Below are 21,710 nucleotides of genomic sequence, written 5' to 3'. Positions count from 1 at the left end.
TAATAGCGCTGCTAGACGTGTCCTCGTTACATGCCATATTGATTAATGTAACACCATCCCCTCTGGTCTCCCTCTTAATGACATAACATCCACCCGATCCAGAATTCACCTTTACCATTACCACAACCCCCAACACACATCACCCCAGTCCTTCAGCGACATCACAGGCTCCCTGTTAATGCTGTACTGCTTGGAAACATTTGCTTCCTGCTTTCAAGTCTCTTCATGCTACCTTTCTGATCTCCATCACTTTTTTTTACACACCCATCCTCCTCCATCTTTCTTGCTACACCTCAAGCTCACCTGACTCCCATGGGGTGTAGAGCCATCAGTCGAGTTACCCCTTGCCTTCGGACTGTTTCCCACAAGATATATGTAACACTGACCTCCAAACACTGCCTCAAAACTAACCCGATCAGACTTATTTACTCTGATCCTGCCTCCGAAGGTTATACTTATGTATGCACTGATGTTGTTTTTATACTCATATGTATTATCCTAACTAATTATATGTCTTGATAGACAATTGTTCTTTAATTGCGCTTCTTAAATGTATTTAAGGTGTCTATAATAATTATTTATATAATTAATATAAATAATATATTATTTATAATTATATAATTAACAATTAAATAATTTTTAAATTATTGTTATAATGATTATTGCATTAGCAAAACAGCTGTTTTTTAAGTCATCATGGGCCTTTAAACATGTTATATTAATAAAGACTCTTATTAATGTTGTTGGTGCTGTTGTTTATCTCTAATTGGTCAGATCTTAATTTAAAACCCAGAACTAAATCTACCACGAGGTGAACTGACAGAATATTTCTGATCTGATCATTTCCAGACTGGGCTATATTCCAGAGGATATTTTATACTTAGGCTACACCACGTGATCTGCCTTCGGATCTCAGGAAACCCAACATGCCATACGAATAAAATTAGTAACGACCAAATAAACACTGTTTAGCTCAGAGGTAAGCGGATAATGGCATAAGACGTGTCCCACAATCCACGTTCTGCTCCTACGTATTTTTTTCCAGCCGCTAATTAATGGCATGATTCGCACGTGCGTTTTACTCAGACGTGCCGTTTTATTTTTCCTACCTCTCCCTATTCTATGAGAACAATACGTGAATATCTGTCCTTAGGAATCACCTTCAGATAAGCGCGAGCGGGGCTTCCACAACACGTCCCCCTCGCGGTGGAGGAGCGCGAGGAGGAGCCTCGTCTCGGGGGGGGGGGGGGGGGGGGGGGGGGGGGGGGTTCGGAACCTCGCGCTACGTCACCGCGGGATGGGGCGCGTGGTGGTGCCAGGGAGAAACCTTGCTGGAGGCAATTAAGGCACGCGCGCGTCTACGTGCGGAGCTGTAATCACATTAGCGTCTATAGTCTGCACGCGTTCGTTACAATTTACAAATTTAATCGTCGCTCTCTTTCTGTTTGTGGGCAGCTGGCGTTCGTGGATTTGTGTTATTTAATCAACCGGTCATGCCGACCAGGTACCATCGGTGCGCCTAGATGTGCGTTTCAGCGGATGCTCGATTGCAACTTTTGTGATTTTGAGAGAGAGACTTCGCCGCCGCGATCCCGCAACAGGTCCGCGAAGAATATCTATTAACCGAAACTGCAAAGCAGCCGGTCGGGGCATCAAATGAGACCCCAGCAAAGCAGCAGACATCAGACACACACGGACGGGCAGCTGAGAGGACGATCGCGCAACTGGGATCGCAAAATACACACAGTGTCGTTTGGGATATCGCAATAAGGAGTCCAAGACGATCTGAAATATTTTGGACAAGTTCTACCCAACACTGCCAACATGATGCCGGTGAGTCCAAATGCCACGAGCGCCTATGCGAAATTCGTGCCTGTAGGTGATACCAGACGAGCGATTTCCCCCCGCAACTAAAGTGTTTTTTTTTAACATTATTTCTCGTAGATGTGTGCAAAGTATGTTTTAGACTCGTACATATAGCCAGCAGGTGTAACTGGAATAAACGTGTTATTGTGTCCACGTAAGGTGCTGTTGCCGTTACCTGCACCAAGGCGTGCGTAAAACTGGGAAGTGCCACCATTCTTGTTATGATGGTAAACGGAAGTCGATAAGGGATACATTCTGGCACACACGTTCCCCCAGGTTGGATACAATAATCAGGCGAATAAACCATGTAGTTAGGGAAAAGAAAAGGCTAAAGGTCGCCGTGCCTGTTTTAATCACAACAGCCTGCCATATGGTCGGTGTGAGGGGTTGCTATGGGAAACACTGCACAAGGTAAATGAACCAAGCAGCCTCCAGCAACAAATGTTTACACCTTGAATTGTGCGTGCACAATTTTTTTTTTTTTTAGATTATTGCTCGGTGCGCTACCGACACACGAGAGAATTGCACGACGGGGACCAGAAAAGTCGGTCACATCTTTGCTGTTGCTACAGCAACTGGCAATATTGCTCTTCTTGTGTTTAGTTTTGTGTTTGCCGAGGCTCAGGCGGGCTGAATAGATAACCTGAATATGTGAATAGCCTCGTGTTGACGATATTACGGTGGTGTGCAGGGCTGCGTGGTGAACGCCTCGCGCGGAACGCCCCCGGTGCGTCATAATGGACTCTCGCTCGCGCTGTGGGGACGGGCTGTGACTCTAATAACAGGGGGAACCACAGGACTTATATTTGTCTAAGACATCGATTAGCTCGAGCCATTTTTCTCCTGCATTTCATTTCAGTATCTGTAAAGTATATTCGACTCGGAGTGTTTTAGATCGAGGCTCGATCACCCCCCCCACACACACGCACACACCCATCCCCGACCTACAGCCTATAATCCCCACCACCTGTAAAACGTTAGTGCTGTTATCAACGTGCTGCACATTTGAGCAGTTTCCCTGCTGTAACAGGTGCCACTCGAATAGTTCATTCCTAATACCACCCTGAATTACCTCTAAGGAAACTAAATATCTGATCATGATGCTGACGTGATAAACAATCACATGGTCACTATTGGAATGTGCGAGTGCTTTATCGCGTGGAAAATCAACACGTATACAAATATTGGCGCAAATCAGCCAAAACTTTGAAATAACATCCTGTTCTGTAGAGCAACACTGGTGCAATTTAGCTTCCAGCATTTAAATTAGCCGTCACCGAAATTCAAATGGAGGCGATATGCTTGCCATAGCAGGCCTATAAATGATCTACTGCAGGAACCACCGTGTCTTGCGCTGTAGCCATTCATATGCAACATTGTTGAATGTGCCATGAGGAAATATGCAATATGTGAGTACTGGCCATTGTGAAGGTTTTCTTTTTTAACTACAATGCGTCTCTGTTTTAAAAGGTCACCGAGTTCCTGATACGAACACAATGACTTTCTATAATTAGCCAGTCAGACACGCGGGGACATGTGCGACTGTGATCTCGCAGTTTGGACCGGGAATCGTGTGCTTCATATTCTGGACGAAGAAGTGTCACTGCTCCCAAAACGGAACCGCGTTATTGGACCGCGAGGGACTGTAGGAAAAACGCTGCAGAGAGTCTGGTTGCATTTGAGTTGTTCAGCTGGTGTGTGAATACAGTTGCATCCTGTATTGTACTCAGCCGGGTTTACATTCATCCGGGAAGAGGACATTAGTCTTTGAACCAATATCGCTGTGACGTTAGAAAACGTCGTGCTATTGTTTTAAACTGGATTTGCAGTGGTGATGCATTATGTCTATTTCCCCAGAGGGAGGGGACAGATGTGCTTTGGTCCCGGGGACACATCGTTCAGCTCCCATCCTAAATGGTTTAACTTAATAAGCTTGATCTGACAGGTGAATGGATGTGTCTCGCGGAAAACTGGTAAAATGCATCATGGTCAGTAACTTGGTTCTCGACGGCACCTAGCTAGTGATTAAGCCATTACTTCCTCCCGCCGCCGGTAAAAGTCGGCGGCAGCTGATGCTTCTGCCAGTCAAGTTACTGCGGCAAGTAGGTTACCATAGTTACTGTTGCCATGATCGCGAACAACACTGTCAGTGTACGGAGCAGCCCTCCTATGCTAGCTATTTCTCCTAGAAGTGAAATAAAGTGTTTGGTATTGTTATAAACAAGTTAGGTGGAGCCAAAATTGAAACGAAAATGATATCCAATTGAGGTTTTAGACTTTTCTTCCCGATGAGCAGTAACTCCACCATCTAATCATTCTCCAAATAACACTCAGGGTGATCCTAGACATCTTACATTCTCTGAACTGTCAGCGAAGTTTGTGCAGGTCTTCATGTTTCTCTCTCTTATTCATTCCATTTCGTTATTTATAATAAGTTACTGGCATGGTTGTTTTGACAGTTTACACTTGGCCACCATCTTATGGAGACAAGCTTGAATATCAGTTTGATGATTTCAGCCAAAGCAGTTGTAAATCTGTAAAAGGTTCAATCTCTCTCTGTCTGTCTGTCTCAGGGTAGACCTTAAGGTCAGCAGCACGCAAGGGTAAGCCCCCGACCTTACGTCACGTGACCCATACTGTGCATCCGTTCAGTGTGGTAGACCATATGGTCAGGCCTGTGCTGACACACACAAAAGCATACAAAAATACCCTACAGCCCACACACTACTCAATCCAGCTTGGCTTTTCCTGTGATTGAAATGAACTCAAAGTAACACTCGTGTGTGTGTGTGTGTGTGTGTGTGTGTGTGTGTGTGTGTGTGTGTGTGTGGCATAATCAAAATGGCTAGCTCCTAAACTGTGGTGAGATCACACAACCACCCTCTATTTAAAAAACCCAGAGGGAACTGCCTCGCCTCCCTGCCAGACCAGTTGTTATATTGAAGGCTGTATGACAGACACTCATTTGTTATCGGGCTGAATTATTGATGGCCCGTGTGTGTTGGGTTACTATTGTTCGCGTAGCATGTATTTCTTGGTTCTCAAGATTTTTTTTTCAAAAGGAGTGAAAGGCAACAGCCACCAGTTGAAAGCGTGAAGTCTTACTCCACGTTTTACGCAGTGGGCAGTGAGGACTGGCCTGGGTGGCCATCCGCAGTATGGCTGGAGTCAATATCCCGATGACAATTAAAGAGTTTGGAGACTGAGTAGAGCACACATAAGCCCTGTGATTTCTGTTGTTCAGTAAAAATTGACTGCTTCGGGCTGCGATGATGAATTGAGTGGAATTAATCAAAGCTCGAGAAGCGAATCTTTGTGTGTGTGAAGATGCCGTCAGCAGCCATTATGTCCTCAGATCCCAGCGCGTGTATGTCTACCCGTTTTTGCCTTTTATGAGTAAGGGGTCCAAGTGTTTCCTTAGAGGTATGACATCATGTCCTGGTTCCTCGTTTCACATGAACTCTGCTTGACAGCAAAGAGCTTAATGTGAGTCATCAGTCGTGTTCGCTCTGAACGGACGTTATGTCGTGTGACTGTAGGGTCCCATAACATCCCATAGAGCCTATACTGCTGCTTTTAACATGAACCGAGAGTGAATGGGTTTGTGTTGTGTGTGTGTGTGTGTGTGTGTGTGTGTGTGGAGGTGTGGGAGGGGGTTCCTATTAACTTAATCAGAGGAGGAACAGTTGAATACAGGAGTTAGAGAGAAATTCATTTCCATAGCACAAATCAAATGTTTGTAGGCAAGCCCTAGCTTACACTAGACATTTATTTAGGGGATCTAATATGATTCATTTGGTAATGAACTGACATATATACTTAATCTTATCGAGAATGCTGGTGTCAATATTGAATAGCTGCATGCTCTGTAAATATTCACATTAAGTCACATGATCTATAAGCACTGTAAAGTCACATGGCCTGACGGGTGACTTCCTCCAGAAACAGCATGTGCTTCTGAAATTTGACTATTCAAACACAGCACTTGTCTCTTTGTTTACCAGTGGTCACCGTGGCGGCAGTGTCCTGTTAGACTTGCTCAGTACAGCATCCTGTTGCCGAGCAGCTGAATGGGACCTGCGCCTGTTTTGCGAGAAAACGAGCTATAACACCAGGTTTACTTATCTCGTAGTACATGCCCAGATTCACATGTTTTGGCAGGACTTAGTTAGAAGCCAGATGAGGAGTTTGCTTGTCCTAATTTCCAGTTTTTGTACTTCCTTTTCTGTTGAATCGCGGCTTCCTTTTGCTCCCCCACTGCTTTTCCTGCAACCTCGGGTCCTGTTACAGGCCTATAAGAGGAAGGATCTCATGGGCATGGCAGAATGCCCCCCAGGCCACTCACCTGCTGGGCATTTCGGCCCAGCTCGCCCCCCCACGTTCCTGGAGCCATGGCTAGGCACCGTGGTGCCAGGAAGATCCGCGTAGTCTCTTTGGCCATATGTCCTACTTAGACATGTCAGTCAGGAGGATGCTCAAACACACACACACACACACACACACACACACACACACACACACACACACACACACACACACTCACACACAAACACACACACACACACACACACACACACACACACACACACACACACACACACACACACACACTATTATGTGGACAGATACAATCAAGTTAAGGTCTGAAAAACCGTTCCATTGTCTCCTGGGCATGGTGTGCTGGTATTATCTTTAAAAAAAATTAATAAATAATCTTTTAAAATCCCAGCAATTTTAAAGTCACTCTGTTTATTGTATCCTAAAGCTCAGTGCCCAAGAGGTAAAGTTTGGGCAAATAGATGAAAGGAAAACCTTTTCATACAGTTTCCCAATCATTTATCTCTTTCTGTTGTAGTTCGGTGACTGAGTGCTCCAGAAACACTGATCAGGTGCAGGAATTGTGTGTTTAGAACCTGAAAAGGACTCCTGGCTAACCACCGAAGCATATTCAGTTCCTTGTGCTCTTTTTGGGGACATTAGCAAATCGACTGTGCGTGTTTGTATGCCTGTGTATGATCCAGCAATGACTGCAGCAATGCTATACAACCCCCTATACCAGAATCTGTACTACAACAGGGTGTTCGCATTTGCACCAACAACCTGGGCTCAGGGCTAGAGGTGTGTGTGTGTGTGTGTGTGTGTGCGTGCGCGTGCGCGCGCGCGAAAAGTCCTTTGGATCCATAGCCACTCATGCTAACCAACTAAAGCCCTCTGTGGGAGGTCGCAGAGGTCGGTTCACTTTATGCTTCAGAACTCTTTGCGTCTACTTGGAACGGATTTTGAAAAGTGAACTGAATTTTTTTTTTTATTTTGAAAGTGAACTGACCCCATTGCTGTACCATACTGATCATTACTGCGATGTTGTCCCAGCCAAATGCTACATTTTTAACACTGGCTTTAGTGATGGACACTAAAGAAAAGGACTTCTGCAAAGCGTGTAGCACAAAGTAAAACCAGCTGGTCCTTTATCTTTTATCTGTTTGAGAAAGCTGGAAGTTCTGTGTTTCATCAGAACGCTTTGTGTGTGTTTGGTCAGAGATGTTCAGTCTGGGCTGACAAATACAATGATACAGTATTGCTGTGCTTGTGTGGGGAAACTTGTGGTAAGCCTGCGCATGTGCAGAAGAGGAGTGAAAAAAGATGCTCTTCCTTTTTCTCCCACTCTCCCCCTCTTTCTCTCTCTGCCTCTTCCCCTCGCTCTCTCTCTCTCTCTCTCTCTCTCTCTCTCTCTCTCTCTCTCATCTATTTTGGTGCCTTTTTCTTGCGCATGCACACACACACTCACACACTCATGCTCTCCTCTGTGTGGGACTCAGGTAAAGCAGTATGGAGCAGTACATTCTCCCTCGGCCCATCTGCTACAACAGCACCTGCTTCAGCTCGCTCCCTTCACACCCAATCAGCGGTGATAATAACTCCGCTAGCAGCGAGGGCGCTAGCAGCGAGGGCGCTAGCAGGTGGGGAAGCGTCATGTGCCGCTTTCTTTGTCGCCCCGGCAACAGCGTTTTCCTCCAGGGCACTGCATTTGCCATAAATGGATTCATGGGAACTTATTCGGGTGTTTTTCAAAATCCAAGAAAGTATAACCCCTCAGAAAAAAGCAGCCAAACAACAGACATGTAGACAAAAAGACCCCACTACACATAATCAGTGACGAGCTCTGCCTTTCCTCCACTCACTACCCTCCCACACCCCGCGACCCCCCCAAACAAGCTCCACCTTACCTTGACAACCTGCCCGACCCCCAAACCACAGTCTACATTTTGATCTTCAGACCTCAAACCTCTAGCCTTCTGCGGCTGAGGGACACGCACCTCGTGTTCATCCCGAGTGGTACTGCTTGTAGAAACACGATAGGCCGGGAGTGGGGTTGCTCGACATGACACAGCGTATTCCGTAAGCTCATGGATCCTCGGCGGTGTCCGACTCTGAGGTGTCCCTCTGCCTCTCCTACAGATCGTGAGCAATTTTTAAATTCATTTATTATTTGTTTTACTGGCAGCTACTGATGAACTTGGCATGCAAACCGAAAGGTCAGGGATTTGATCCTGGCAACCAGCATCCTGCCCTGGCCCCTGTGGACAGGGACTTGGCCCTTCAGAGGGCACTTGCTTTGCCCATCAGCTCACTGGCAGCCAGCCATTTCCAACCTCCAGCAGTGGAAAACACACACAGCTGAGCTGGTAGAGGCGACTATGTACAATGTTAATAGAATATGTGGAAGAATGTGTGAGTTATATTTTCTCTCTCTCTCTCTCTCTCTCTCTCTCTCTCTCTCTCTCCCTCTCCCTCTCCCTCTCCCTCTCCCTCTCCCTCTCCCTCTCTCTCTCTCTCTCTCTCTCTCTGTGTGTGTGTGTATGGATGGATGGATGGATGGATGGATGGATGGATGCACAACAGATGTTTCTGACAGTGTACCTCAGCAACAATGACAAGCACTTCACGGAGGTACCCGTTACCCCAGAGACACTGTGTCGGGACGTGGTGGACCTGTGCAAGGAGCCCGGAGAGGTGGACTGCTACCTGGCTGAGACGTGGAGGGGATCAGGTGAGGGACAACACGCCTGAACCGGTCTCGGGACCAGAACGCTGGAGTTAGCTGCAAAGCCATGTGCAGAGCAGGGGTTAAAGAGCACCACAGGGGACACTGCAGAGCTGTAGTGTTTGCTGCAGGACCATACCTCTCCTCTGATTGGCTGCTGCTTCCTCCAACAGAGCGTGTGATTGGTGACAGTGAGCGGATGATCGAGGTGCTGCAGCGATGGGGACAGCAGAGGGCTGAGGTTCGATTCTTCATCCGCCACGACCGGGCACCCAGCCATGACACAGGTGAGAGAGACAGACAAAAGATGGATGATGGAGAGAGACAGGTGAGAGAGACAGACAAAAGATGGATGATGGAGAGAGACAGGTGAGAGAGAAATGTATTGAATCCAACTTTGCACCTCAACATGCGGCCAGAGAATGTTTAGTGACCAGGCACTTTTGGCAGAGGCTGGGATTAGTCTCTGCTCATAACAGTGGTGAGCTTACATCCGTCTGTGTCATAGGAGTATTTCATTATAAGACTGGCATGAAACCCAATACTCACAGCAAGCATAAAGTTAGTCCTGCTTGGGTTCCAAACTCGCCCTGTACACTTCAACCTGTTCCTACACATCCTGTTTAAGCTTGCACTGGAGATTTTTCAATGGCAATCAGTTCAGTTACAGCGACTCTGTAGATGTGTTTAGATCCAGTGTTTTGAGGGTGGATGCTGGTTGACAACAAAGGTGGGTGGGAGATGGGTGTGGTAGGATGATGTAGAAGACGGGTGGAGACTCTGGAGAAGATCAAACCTGTCATATGGATGCTGTAACACACACAAACCCACATTGTGCATAAACATATTCAAAAGTCATGTCCTCATAATGCCTAGGTCATCTGAGAGCATGAGCTATGTGTGTCGGCTAACACCTCTTGTGCCAAGCACTGCAGCAGCAGACACACACACACACACACACACAGCGAGAGAGAGACAGAGAGAGAGAGAGATGGGTGAGTGGTCAACACTGGAGTTTGATTTCATTTCTCGTCTTTTTAGCAGAAAATAGTACAGTGGTTATAATTAAACATATTATTTACCAACTTGAATATCATCTTGTGTTCTTCAACCATATGCTGAAAATTATGGTGAATACAGATGAGGGTCTTGGGTGAGGATATCAGATATGGGTGTCGTTTTTGTGTGCTTTTAAGATGAGGAATATATATTTGAAACCTAAATCCAAAATCAATAAAAAATCAATAGTTTACATAACTAGTTATTCAGGGGCCTTAACTTGAGCGCGAGATTCATACAGCAACGTTTATAACAGCCACCATCAGCCGTGTCCCTAATTCGAAATGTGAACGGGGAGCTTTGGGAAGTTTAAAGCCCCCTCCAGCTCTGTGACGACCTTGTGCGTGTGGTGTCAAGTTTCCACGAAACATTTTCTGTACCCATTACGGCGGAAGCCCTGTTGTTACACAACAGCGAACACGATACTACTCATTCTCGTGTGGCACAAAGACATGTTTCGTTTCTTCTTCATACACAAATGTAAACAATTGCAGTAACCATGCCCCATGCCCTAGTCTCTGCGTACGCTCACGCGCTGTGCTAATCTTCTGTCTTGTGTAATCAGTAAATCTCCGATTAGCCGCTGCGTGTAACTGAAAGGTAACCGTGTCAGGATGTGTTGCGTATTAATGTCCGTGCCTTTTTGCAGGCGGCTTATGCCGTAATCCAAATTAGCGGGTGCGCTAATCACGGTGGCGCACGGGTTATGTAACCGAGTCAGGCGCGCATGGGAGTTGCGAGGACCTTTTAATTTTAGCCTGCGCGATGTTGTATAACCGGCTTCGTCCGTTTCTTACCTGGTCGGTTATTGTGTTGGAAAGCTACAAAAAATGACCCGTACTGATGGTGCCATCGCCAAGCCCTCAGCAAAGACCCTCCTGAATCTACATTTGGCTTGAAAGGCTAAAATGATGGCATTGCTGAGGATGGTACAGAAAACAACGTTTTAAAATATGCACCAATGTATGTTTGGCAAACTATGCCTTTTTAGAGAGGCTGGAGATTTCTGGGGGATGGGTGGAGGGACTGAAGTAACCTTTAGGCTGGGGATTGAGGTAGACGGAGGGCAAGAAGGACAGGAAACGAGGAGGGGTGTGAGATCTGTCACAGAGAAGAGCGGGGAAGTTTGTGAGTAGATGAGGGTGGAGAATCAGGTGTGGTCTTTCTCCCAAACTTCACTTATTCCAGAACTCCATTTATAGGATGATTACTCTCAAGTTGTGATTAATCCAAGCTGGTGACAAGTTTCCTTACCAGCCCAATCTCTCTGAGCTTTTGATGTTTGAGTTTGAAGGTCATGAAACCAGTACTCACAAGTTTGAGCAGAGCTGAAGAATCACTGGGCTGCTCTCTCTCTTTCTCTCTCTCTCTTTCTCTCGCTCTGTCTGTCTGTCTGTGTAAAATGCATTATGGAATCATTACCAGGTCATGCTCTGTAGGACAGAGTTTCCGGCATATCAAGTAACAGGAAGCTCTAAAAGACAACATTAAAGAGTCATTTTATTGTCACTAACTGTGTGTGTGTGTGTGTGTGTGTGTGTGTGTGTGTGTGTGTGTGTGTGTGTCTAGGGGGACCAAGAGATCTTTTGGTGAACAGGAATACAGTGAAAGCGAATGCAGAGAGGCACCTTGAGAACGGAGTGAGTGAAGTCTTGAAGTCACATGTGCCGTCGACGGTGGGCGTGAACTGTACACACTAAGCTCCGTGTATCACTCCTCCATTAATGTCATCACAGTGGCTTTCAGCGGTGCAGAACAGGAAGTGCTTCTTTCTCACGACTGTTTGTTTGTTCAGATGGTCCTGCCTCGCGTGGACATCACTCTGACGGAACTCCAGGAGATGGCGTCACGGCAACAGCAGCAGATAAATGCCCAGCAGCAGCTGCTGGCCTCTAAGGTGCCCTTCCTGCCTTCAATAAGTACCAAACGTAGAGGGGGGGGGGGGGGGGGGGGGGGGGGTGGTACGCTGGGCCCAGGGTTGAGAGGGAGGCCCGAGCTGGGAAGACGTCCAGTGTCTGTCTGGCTAAACATCGGTAGTGAAGCGTCGACTTTCGGTTTAACGATATTTAACGTTGCAACTCGCTGCTGTTTGTCTTTCAGGAGCAGCGGCTGCGTTTCCTGCAGCAGCAGGACGAGCGTCAACGCCAGCGGCAGGCGTGCGAACAGGAGCGTCTGCGGGCGCTGAGGGACAACGCGGAGGCCCAGGAGGCCAAGCTGCGCAGGGTCCGGGCCCTCAAGGGCCAGGTGGAGCAGAAGCGCCTGGGCAACAGCAAGCTAGGTCAGGACCTGCGGCACTTTGGGGGGGGGGGGGGGGGGGTTGGGTAACCAAGACCCTGCAGATTCTGCGACCATGCACCATAGCTTGAGTTGTACACGCAGAGATTTCACGGTACGTTCGGGAGATACAGGGGGCCGGTGGCCTTGGGATGCTGGTCTGAGGCTTCAGTACGCAGGGCTCGCTTCATGCGAAACGCTTGGCTGCGTATTCACTGCATTGATACGGGAGTAATGGCGATACCGACGGGATTACTGAGCAGCTGATAAACTAGAACAGATGATCACAGTAGTGGAGTCCAGAGCTAAGGAAGCCAAGACGGGAAGCTTACTCCAAAGTTTTGATCCTGAAAACTTCTTCTGATTGTTTTTTTTTTCTCTCTCTCCCTGCCTCCGTCCATCCCTGGCGGATGGCCACAGTGGAAGAGATTGAGCAGATGAGCGGCCTGTTCCAGCAGAAGCAGCGTGAGCTGCTGGGGGCCGTGTCTCGGGTGGAGGAGCTCAGCCGGCAGCTGGAGATGCTGCGTGGAGCAGCGAGGCTGGAGGACGACTCCACCCACAGCTCGGCTGGGGAGCTTGAGCGCCTCTACAAAGAGCTGCAGGTGACGCCTCTTGCCCGCCCACCCTGGCAAAGAACCCCGCCCACCCTGGCAAAGAACCCCGCCCCTTCTCCACTCACTCCCACAGAAAAACCCATCCGTGTCTTCCCTTCCTTATTCGTTTAGTTCCGGGTGCCACACACTCACAACTAGAGCCTTCATCCTCCTTCATCCTCTTCTGTGTGGAACATTTCTGGTGGACTATAACAGTATTCAAATAATAAGCCAAATCAAATCATAACTTTTACCTCAGTAATCAATAAGAAATATTTTACTTAAAAAAAAAAGTTTTTCCAAATGATTTAAAAACTGTTTTAGTACAAATTGTGTCCTTACAATCATTAAAGTCCCATAAACCACAAAACGAACACACACACACACACACACACACACTCGCACGCAGAGCGAGTAACGGCAGCTCTCCCGTCCTGTGACCCGCAGCTGAGGAACAAGTTGAACGAGGAGCAGAGCGTGCGTCTGCAGCAGCACAGGGAGAACCTGGGCCAGCGCACGCAGGAGGTGGCCGGCATGGAGCGCCGCGTGGCCGAGCTGCGTGAGCGCCTGCGCAGGAAGAAGGCCGCGCTCCAGCAGAAGGAGAACCTGCCTGTGAGTCCGCCACACCGAGGAGGAGGAGGAGGAGGAGGAGGAAGAGGAGTTAGTGCAGGGGGGAGCCGTGTTCTGATTGGCTGGTTTGAGTTCAGTGTTGTGGGATGTTTGTATGACGGCCAATGCAAATTTGCCTCTTTTCCCTTTTGTTCGCATGCCCCATTCTTTCTTTCCCCACTTTTCTCGTTCTTTTCCTTTTCTCTCCCCCACTCATCTCTCCTTTTTTTTGCTCTCGCTCGCTCTCTCTCTCTCTCTCTCCCTCCCTCTCTCCACTTCCAGCAGCCATCAGAGGGCCAGGGCTCGCACCCTCCCGTCGTCCCAGCCCGGGTCGCTGCCGTCGGGCCGTACATCCAGAACGCTCCACCTATTCCTCCAAGACAGGAGGTGGTGGTGGTGAAGCCGGCCTACCCGGATGGGACTGCCACTCTGCCCAAACCACCGGCTAAACCCTCCGGTACTCCCTGGAGCAGCTCACACACACACACACGCTCAAACCAGATGCTCTTCTGCAAGAGAAGCCACATAAGTTGACTATATGGCCTTTGGATCCAGTGGTTGGCTCACTCCAGTGAACACTTCACTGTTTTCTATGCTTTGCTGTAACATAGCTGATTCAGGTTTGACTAAGCCATGGTAGTGTGTAGTTATGCAGGGCTAAACGAAGGACAGTCATGCAGTGAGTTTAATAGGCATCTGTAAGATTTAGTTACCACCAATATGTGAGTGTGAACGGTACTACAGTAAATCGGACCCCTTCTTGAATTGTCACTCCGAACCCCCCATTCCCAGGTCTTGGTCTCCAGGCAGGTAAAATCTCCAAGCCATCTGATTGGTGCTCCAACACTGAGGTCAACAGTGTGGGCGTGTCCCAGCGTGGCCACTCCTCTACACTTCCACGTATGAACAGCCATGGCTCAACGGAGAAAGGTGCCTCCTTGTGGCCTCTCACACACACACACACACACACACACACCAAATATATATATTTTTTACTATTCTCAGAGGAGACTTAACAAAGCAGTTTTTTCAGCTGAATGCATGATAAATGTCTCTACCTTTCAACTCCTTCGTCTGACTTTATTTCTGTCCATATAACACTGAGATCTTGCTTCATAAAACACACCCCCTTGCATCTCTGTAATCAAGACCCGCTCTGCTGTCCCCGTCTGCACCTCTCCCCCGCTCCGCTGAGCCCTGCTGCCCAGGGTTCACATTTGAGCGCAAAGCATTGCAGAAGGTCACAGACGTAGCACGTTTGGCCCACACCCAGGCCTGTCCCCTAACCCAGCACGTCCCCTTCATCAGCATCTCCGTGCGGAGATGTTGGCCTGAAACGGGTGCGCTCCGGCATTAAGCCCCCTCGGTTCAGGGAACCCACGGTACATGCAGCTCGTGCCCAGGTCTGTGATCTGTGACGCTAACGGGGTATCCACCATCTGCTCCAGACCCTCAGGCAGACTTGAAGCCACCGCCGCTTCCTTTACGGAAGAACCAGAGCAGCGAGGACCTCTTGAGGGACGGGCAGGTACTACACACACACACACACACACACACACACACACACACACACACTCTCTCTCCCAAAGCTAGGTCTATCTAATAATTCAAATTTTTAGTTTGTTTATTTATTTATTTATTTTTTACAAACGTTTACGGGATATAATTTGGATTCCAGAAGTCACAATTAATTAATTAATTAATTAATTAATTAAAATAGAGTTCAAACTAAATGTATAATTTATTTCAGACTAGATGTTTTTGGATATGTTTTTATCCTGCATTCTAACAAGATGCAACTGTTTCCATAAACCTTTTACGGAGAGCCATTATAGCCCCTGAGTAGTTGAGATTTCCCTAGAGAGTGCTCTTACTTTACAAAAAAGGGAACATAAGAAGTGAAAACAGATGGGTTTTCACATACAACGGGTGTGTGTGTGTGTCCGTGTCCGTCCATCCAGTGTGCAGGCAAAGTGCCTCCCCCGGTCCCCAGCAAACCCAAACCAGTGGTGGCGCCCGTGCCTGGCTATGGTAAGCCCTGCTTTTCCACGGGAACCTTCCCGGGCAAGGCCAGATCTGCCCCCCAGCTTCCCCCGCCTCCGGTCCGCAACCAGAGGCCGCCCATGGCCGTCCCCCACCTCAGCGCCACGCCCAAAACGGACACCCTCCCAGCGGCCACCGTGCGGCCCTTCAGCGTGGAGAGCGGGGCGGTGAAAGGAGCCGCCACACCCCCCACCCTCCACAAGCCACAGACGCTGGCGGCCAGCTCCATCTACTCCATGTACACGCAGCACGGCTCACTGGCCAAGGGTTACCAGGGCCAGAGCACGCTCACCCGCTCTCAGCCCCGCTGTGAGTACTGCCACCATCACTACTAACTTGTAATTAAAGAACCGATGCTGCTACCTACACGGTTAAATATACAATCATTAGTAAGTGATGTTATATAGCACGCTTGGTGTTTTTCACTCAGCTACAATGACTGAGGAGTAAATTTGGAGTAAAAAGTCTCAGGCATTGGTGAACATCAGTTAGTAACTACACCATTCAGGTAAAATCAAAGATATATTTTGTCCTGCATTCTGCTCCATGCAACCATACTGTTTGGCCGCCGCAGTTTCACACATGGCAGACGCGGTGACATTTCAACAGCTGGCAAAGGGAAAAGGGCTGGGCGTTCAGAGCGAGGCCGCGTTAATGTCACCACATGAACTCGTTAGCGTGACTTGTGCTCACCCTCAGCCAGACCAGTGTGCCAGAATGGGGCGGAGACGGAAAGAGGGATGTAACGGAAGAGAATGACGCACGGCGGTAGAGAAGGAGGCGATGCCTAGATAGGGAGAGAATGACTAAGTTGATTTTCCTGTTGTGGGACACGTGTGCCATGAGCCATTGGTGGCCTGGTCTGGTTTGCATAATGCAAATATGATGAGATTGGTAGCACGGGGGGGAAAACACAAGGAAAACACGTGGGCGTTAACGTGACAGGAAGCATTACGTCAAATCAATACAGCAGCATTGCATAATGTCTACATATAACAACCACAAACCACAGCAGTTTTTGTCGTTAAGCGTAACCTTAGATTTAGATACGCTTTGATCGTAAATACAGTATAGAAAAAAACGAACAATGTTCTCGTGCGTACAGCGTGAGAGAGCGATCACGTTGCCGAGATGGGCTGCGGTGGAGGCTGCGCTGCCTCAGCTTATCGTACACAACACTCTACAACACTGCCACTTCCGCTCACCGTGCGGAAAAAAAAAAAAAAAAAAGTCGGTCATAACTCCGATCCATCGTTAAGCGGGGACTCCCTGTACTATATGGTATCATGTAAAAGCTTTAAAGTTAATAAAACTTAGCATAAAGTGTAAAATATGGTGTCAGTAGCTTACATCTGTCATGGGCTGTAAGTGTTGAAGTGTTTGAAGGGATTATCTTCCCTTTATATGATGGTTAACTGATACATATCTATAAAGGCAGTGATACCAGCTCTGACGTGTTATCTAACATCCACTGATCAAACGACATCATCTAGAAGTACACAAAGCTCCCACAGTCAACAAAAACATGTTTGGTTGGGTGCTTTTATTATCAAAGCCCCGGCCCCTTTTGATAGCTGATAGCTGTTGCGTTCATCTACCTATCAGCATCGCAGCTACTGGTCGGAGCATGGCAGTGTTAGGGAGGTGAAACAAAACAAAAACGCATATATATATATGTGACACTCAATTGTTCTTCTACAGTGTATGGAAAGCCAGTTATCCCATCTGCAGGAGGGCACCACTCCCACTCGCAGGACATCATCCAATCAGCTGCCACCGAAGGTGACCAGGTGGACCAGTTTGGCATCATGGCCTTGCCTAGTGGCAGCGCGGGGGATGGGCCGGAGGCGGAGCGCACACCCCGCCCTCTCAGCCCCACCAAGCTGTTGCCGTTCCTTTCGCATGCACACCGCCTGCAGAGCGACGCGGAGCTGGAAGCCCTACGCAAGCGTCTGCACCACGCGCCCCGCCCACTCAAGAAGCGCAGCTCCATCACGGAGCCCGAGGGCCCCGCTGGCCCCAACATCCAGAAGCTTCTTTACCAGAAGACCACGCTGGCCGCCATGGAAACAGGCGAGGAGGCTGAGGGCCAAGCGGGGGGTGGAGCTCCAATTGCTCCACCCAGTGGGAGGGACGGCGGGGAGGTAGAGGAGGAAGAGGAGGAGGAGGAGCACACCCCACCTCCACTCCCACCACGCAGGCCTGCCCCAGATGACGGCGGGAGGGTAGAACACCGCCTCCTGGTGGAGGAGAGGGAGAAGGAACCAGCTGACCTGCCTCCGCCCGAACCATACGTTGATGAGTATCCACCATACCCACCACCCCCGTACCCCAACGCTGCGGACAAGGACAGGATCAGCGAAGAAGGGGTCACCATGAAACCACCAGAGGTCACCGGCCAGGTCACACTGCCCCCGGTATGCACTTCCGCTTTTTGTCATGCATGATGTCCCATACTGTTCCTCCAGAGCTCGTAAATTCCTGCTTGGTTTCTAACACATTGGGTACCCAGTGGTCATGCTTCCTCCCACTGGCTGGCTCAGGCAAGCTGTGAGCTAGAATGGTCCCTGGTTGAGGATCCCCAAAGAACTGGATCCTTTGAAGAACGGGATCCTTTAGAACAGGTTAAAAAACTCAGCTCAGGGTTTTCCGTACTCCTACACAATCACAGTCTCATTTTAAAGCTGAAAGCACTCGGGTGCGCAGCTGTCATTTGAATCTGAGAACCTGTCTGTAACAGATGTGTGCTGTTGACAAGGGTACAGCGTCACTCTGGTCCTGTGCCTGGGGGAGGAGCCCAGAAGGGGCCCAGGGAACTCTGATACAGCTCACTGGCCCAGCAAGGCTTTCAACGTCACAGAAGTTCCTCGTCTTCTGAGTTTCTCATGAGAGCAGTGCAGTGTTTTAAATGACACTACAGCTTTGTTTTAATTCACTGAACATTTTTAGGAATCTGAAAGGACCACTACATTTAGGGTTTTAGACATTTAGGAAGTGAATTTTCATGCAACATTATGGCAGCTAGACAATAATTGAGACCAAGAGAGCTCGGCTCGGCTCAGCTCAGCTCAGCTCAGCTCAGCCCTGGCTCAAACAAAGTCATTCCAGCTCCTTCTGAAGCCGTTGCTTAGCAACTGGCCATCTTAAGAACCTAATCACTGCTCTTGGACTTGTTAAATATTGAAGTGGTGCAGAAATGGTGAATCATGATCCACCTTTTAATATTCTACTTTAAAAGGGTGCATCATCATCATCATCATCATCATCATCATCATCATCAATTTGTTCCCAAATGTAGCTTACACTCTCTGCTTTCTGCTGTGTGTGTACACACATAATCTGGTTTATAAATGCACATGCTATAATGATCATAAATAGAAACTTCATTCGTCCTATGGGTAATTGAACCAGCAGCAGAAAGACAACCATATACTAGAGAAATACAGTTTATGCAAACAACGGGAATTCATAGAAACTGGCTGAAGATTGTCCTGGATTCAGCACATTTAGAAGGAATCTTTCTCTACAGAATTATCTTGCTTAGCTAAGCTTCTTCCTTTCTTTCTTGTTTCTCCCTGCCTGCCATTCTGTCCATCTGTCTGTCTCTCTCTCTCTCTCTCTCTCTCTCTCTCTCTCTCTCTCTCTCCCTCCCTCCCCCATCCCACTCTCTTTAATGCCACCCAATCTCTTTAAAACTCTAAAATTCTCTCTTGCCTCCTGTTTACCTCCTCCCTGTATTCACTCTGGCTCTTTCCACCCCCTCCCTCCCTCCCCCCGTCTCTCTCGGGCCGCAGGGGAAGCGGACGAACCTGCGGAAGGCGGGCTCGGAGCGGATCAAACACGGCATGCGCGTGCGCTTCAACCCGCTGGCGCTGCTGCTCGACGCCTCGCTGGAGGGAGAGTACGACCTGGTGCAGAGGATCATCTACGAGGTGAGGAAGACCAGGAGGAAGAGGGAGGAGGGCTCCTCTTCTGTCCGCACGTCTCCACGATGGATAATCGTCGAATTAGTGTTGTGGGGGTGGCGAGTAGGTGAGTTGAGCTGTATGTGCTTGTGTGTGTTGTCACGGAGCAGGTGGAAGACCCCAGCATGCCCAACGATGAGGGCATCACCGCCCTTCACAACGCAGTGTGCGCTGGACACACGGAGATCGTCAAGTTCCTGGTGCAGTTTGGAGTGAATGTCAACGCTGCCGACAGTGACGGCTGGTGAGGGGAAGTGTGCCATCTACACATTAGGTCAAAGGGCACTGGGTCAAAGGTGCTCAATAAACCTAGAATTCACACACTTGGACTGGATTATGAGAGCAAGGCTGATATCGCTAAATGCAGCACAGCACTCCAAGTGGCACACTGAATATGAAATCAAAATCTTTTTCTTCTCCTCGCTCTCCTTTCTTTCTCCACCCTCCCTCTCTTTCCTTTCCTTCTACTCTCTGTCCTTGGTCTTTTTTCTTTTACACTCTGACATTTTTCATGTCTCTTCCAAATGGGTATTTTTGTCACACACACAGAAACACTCTCTCTGTCTCCCCCTTCAGGACCCCCCTGCACTGTGCAGCCTCCTGTAATAGCGTCCAGGTGTGCAAGTTCCTGGTGGAGTGCGGGGCCGCTGTCTTCGCCACCACCCACAGCGACATGCAGACGGCAGCAGATAAGTGTGAGGAGATGGAGGAGGGCTACGCCCAGTGTTCACAGTTTCTCTACGGTGAGGTTAACCTCCCCCCGAACCAGTACATCTCTGAAGAAAAACAAACAAAAAAACACAAACATCGCCCCGTGGCGGTGCTGTCTCGTCCCTTGCCGCTGTGTGTTGACTCCTGGCTGCTGTGGTTGGCTATGACTCTTGTGCAGGCGTCCAGGAGAAGATGGGCGTGATGAACAGGGGTGTGGTCTACGCGCTGTGGGACTACGAGGCGGAGGGTGCCGATGAGCTGGCCTTCCGTGAGGGGGACTGCATGACTGTCCTGAGACGCGATGACGGGGAGGAGACCGAGTGGTGGTGGGCGCGCTGTGGTGACCACGAGGGCTACATCCCCCGCAACCTGCTCGGGGTGAGACGGGCCCGCCTACGTTTTGGGGGGAGGGGGGTGCTAAATCTCATTTGATGAATCAAACGCTGATGATTTCGCTCTTTCCTCTGCAGCTGTACCTGCGGATCAAGCCCAGACAGAGGAGCCTGGCCTAGACCTGCCCTCCAGGATTTTGCAGTTCCCTAACTAGTGCACACTTCCTAGTGGAAGCCACAGCTAAAGGGCTGCCAACAATCTCCCACCACTCAGAAGTGCTCACTCGCCACACACTGGAACATGGGCCAACTTCTCTGAACTTTATGTCATCCCCCCCCCCAACCGTAGGAGCCGGAAGCACAATGTAAAGCTTTTTTTGTTTAGTTTTTTTAACTAAGAACGTAAGCTGAAATCGGTTGTTTTCTTAGGATTGTTCCAAGTTTTGTAGAGAAGGAGCATTTTTTGATGAAGGGTTTAACTGCTCTTCATCGTCTTTCCTACTTTGACACTGAAAGAAGGATGTGTTTATTAGCATGAGCGAAGGAACACTATTTGTACAGTTATGTGAAGTTATTTATATGAATGTACAGAACTGATCATTTTCAGTGCACCTATCAGGTTTCATGTTGGTGTGTAACCTCACAACCATAAGTCCTCTCGCAAGCTGCCGTGAGAGACCTACACACTGCCACGGACATCTTTTGAGAAAAATGACATTGTGTGGTTCAGTGTTCTGCTGCCCCAAAAACGCACTGCCAACAGTAGCCATAGCTGGTCCCAAAGCCCCGGGAGTGTCTGCCGCTAGCAGTCACCGATTCCTGTGCAGGCTTAAACCAGCATCCAGCATTTTGTCTTTTAACAATAAAAGACATCGGTTTACCTGGTATTTCCTCAGACAGCAAATGAAAGCGATTTATCACTATGATTTATCACTAGGGTGGTTGCTGATTCGCCCACTAAAGTACATAAACAGTCCATGTTCGCCACTGCAATTAAATTATTAGATTGAAATCTGACTGTCCTTGGTTTTTTCATGTGTATGCCTGCCGATAACATTCAGATAACGACGTATTTAAGGATGTCTTGCCTGTTCGAGAGCATGTTGGAGTTGAAACGACTCATTGACTCGCGCCAGCTGTCGTGTTTGAATTAAGGACTTTTCAAGTGATTTGGCTGAACCATAGAGGAATACATATCATAAACCTCTTTATTAAT

General features: G+C 48.5%; 1 protein-coding gene across 4 annotated transcripts; it reads left to right on the top strand.

The window, feature by feature from the left end:
- Nucleotides 1-1,302: 1,302 nt before the first annotated feature.
- Nucleotides 1,303-21,506, top strand: tp53bp2b (tumor protein p53 binding protein, 2b). Of its 4 annotated transcripts, none has more exons than XM_076984998.1 (18): nucleotides 1,303-1,833; nucleotides 8,767-8,914; nucleotides 9,082-9,195; nucleotides 11,537-11,607; nucleotides 11,763-11,864; nucleotides 12,068-12,245; nucleotides 12,662-12,843; nucleotides 13,282-13,446; nucleotides 13,729-13,900; nucleotides 14,236-14,373; nucleotides 14,892-14,971; nucleotides 15,405-15,795; nucleotides 17,188-17,903; nucleotides 19,281-19,418; nucleotides 19,562-19,695; nucleotides 20,028-20,194; nucleotides 20,341-20,540; nucleotides 20,633-21,506. In XM_076984998.1, exons 1-18 carry the CDS (start codon nucleotides 1,825-1,827, stop codon nucleotides 20,672-20,674), a joined length of 3,147 nt encoding a protein of 1,048 aa, XP_076841113.1. In that variant the 5' UTR covers nucleotides 1,303-1,824; the 3' UTR covers nucleotides 20,675-21,506. The 4 variants fall into 4 exon arrangements, with proteins under 4 accessions (XP_076841113.1, XP_076841111.1, XP_076841114.1 ...); XM_076984996.1 differs by having other exon boundaries at nucleotides 1,304-1,833; nucleotides 13,726-13,900; XM_076984999.1 differs by lacking the exon at nucleotides 1,303-1,833 and adding an exon at nucleotides 2,120-2,277 and having other exon boundaries at nucleotides 13,726-13,900.
- Nucleotides 21,507-21,710: the final 204 nt, after the last annotated feature.

This window comes from Brachyhypopomus gauderio, unplaced genomic scaffold, assembly GCF_052324685.1.
Source record: "Brachyhypopomus gauderio isolate BG-103 unplaced genomic scaffold, BGAUD_0.2 sc37, whole genome shotgun sequence".
NCBI lineage: Eukaryota > Metazoa > Chordata > Actinopteri > Gymnotiformes > Hypopomidae > Brachyhypopomus > Brachyhypopomus gauderio.
Note: the sequence above shows the minus strand (reverse complement) of the source record. Positions and strands in the feature narration are given on the sequence as shown.

Coding starts and splice junctions, on each gene's coding strand:
- tp53bp2b (XM_076984996.1), top strand. Junction 9,196..11,536: donor GGCACCCAGCCATGACACAG/GTGAGAGAGACA, acceptor GTGTGTGTCTAG/GGGGACCAAGAGATCTTTTG. Junction 11,865..12,067: donor AGCAGCTGCTGGCCTCTAAG/GTGCCCTTCCTG, acceptor TTTGTCTTTCAG/GAGCAGCGGCTGCGTTTCCT.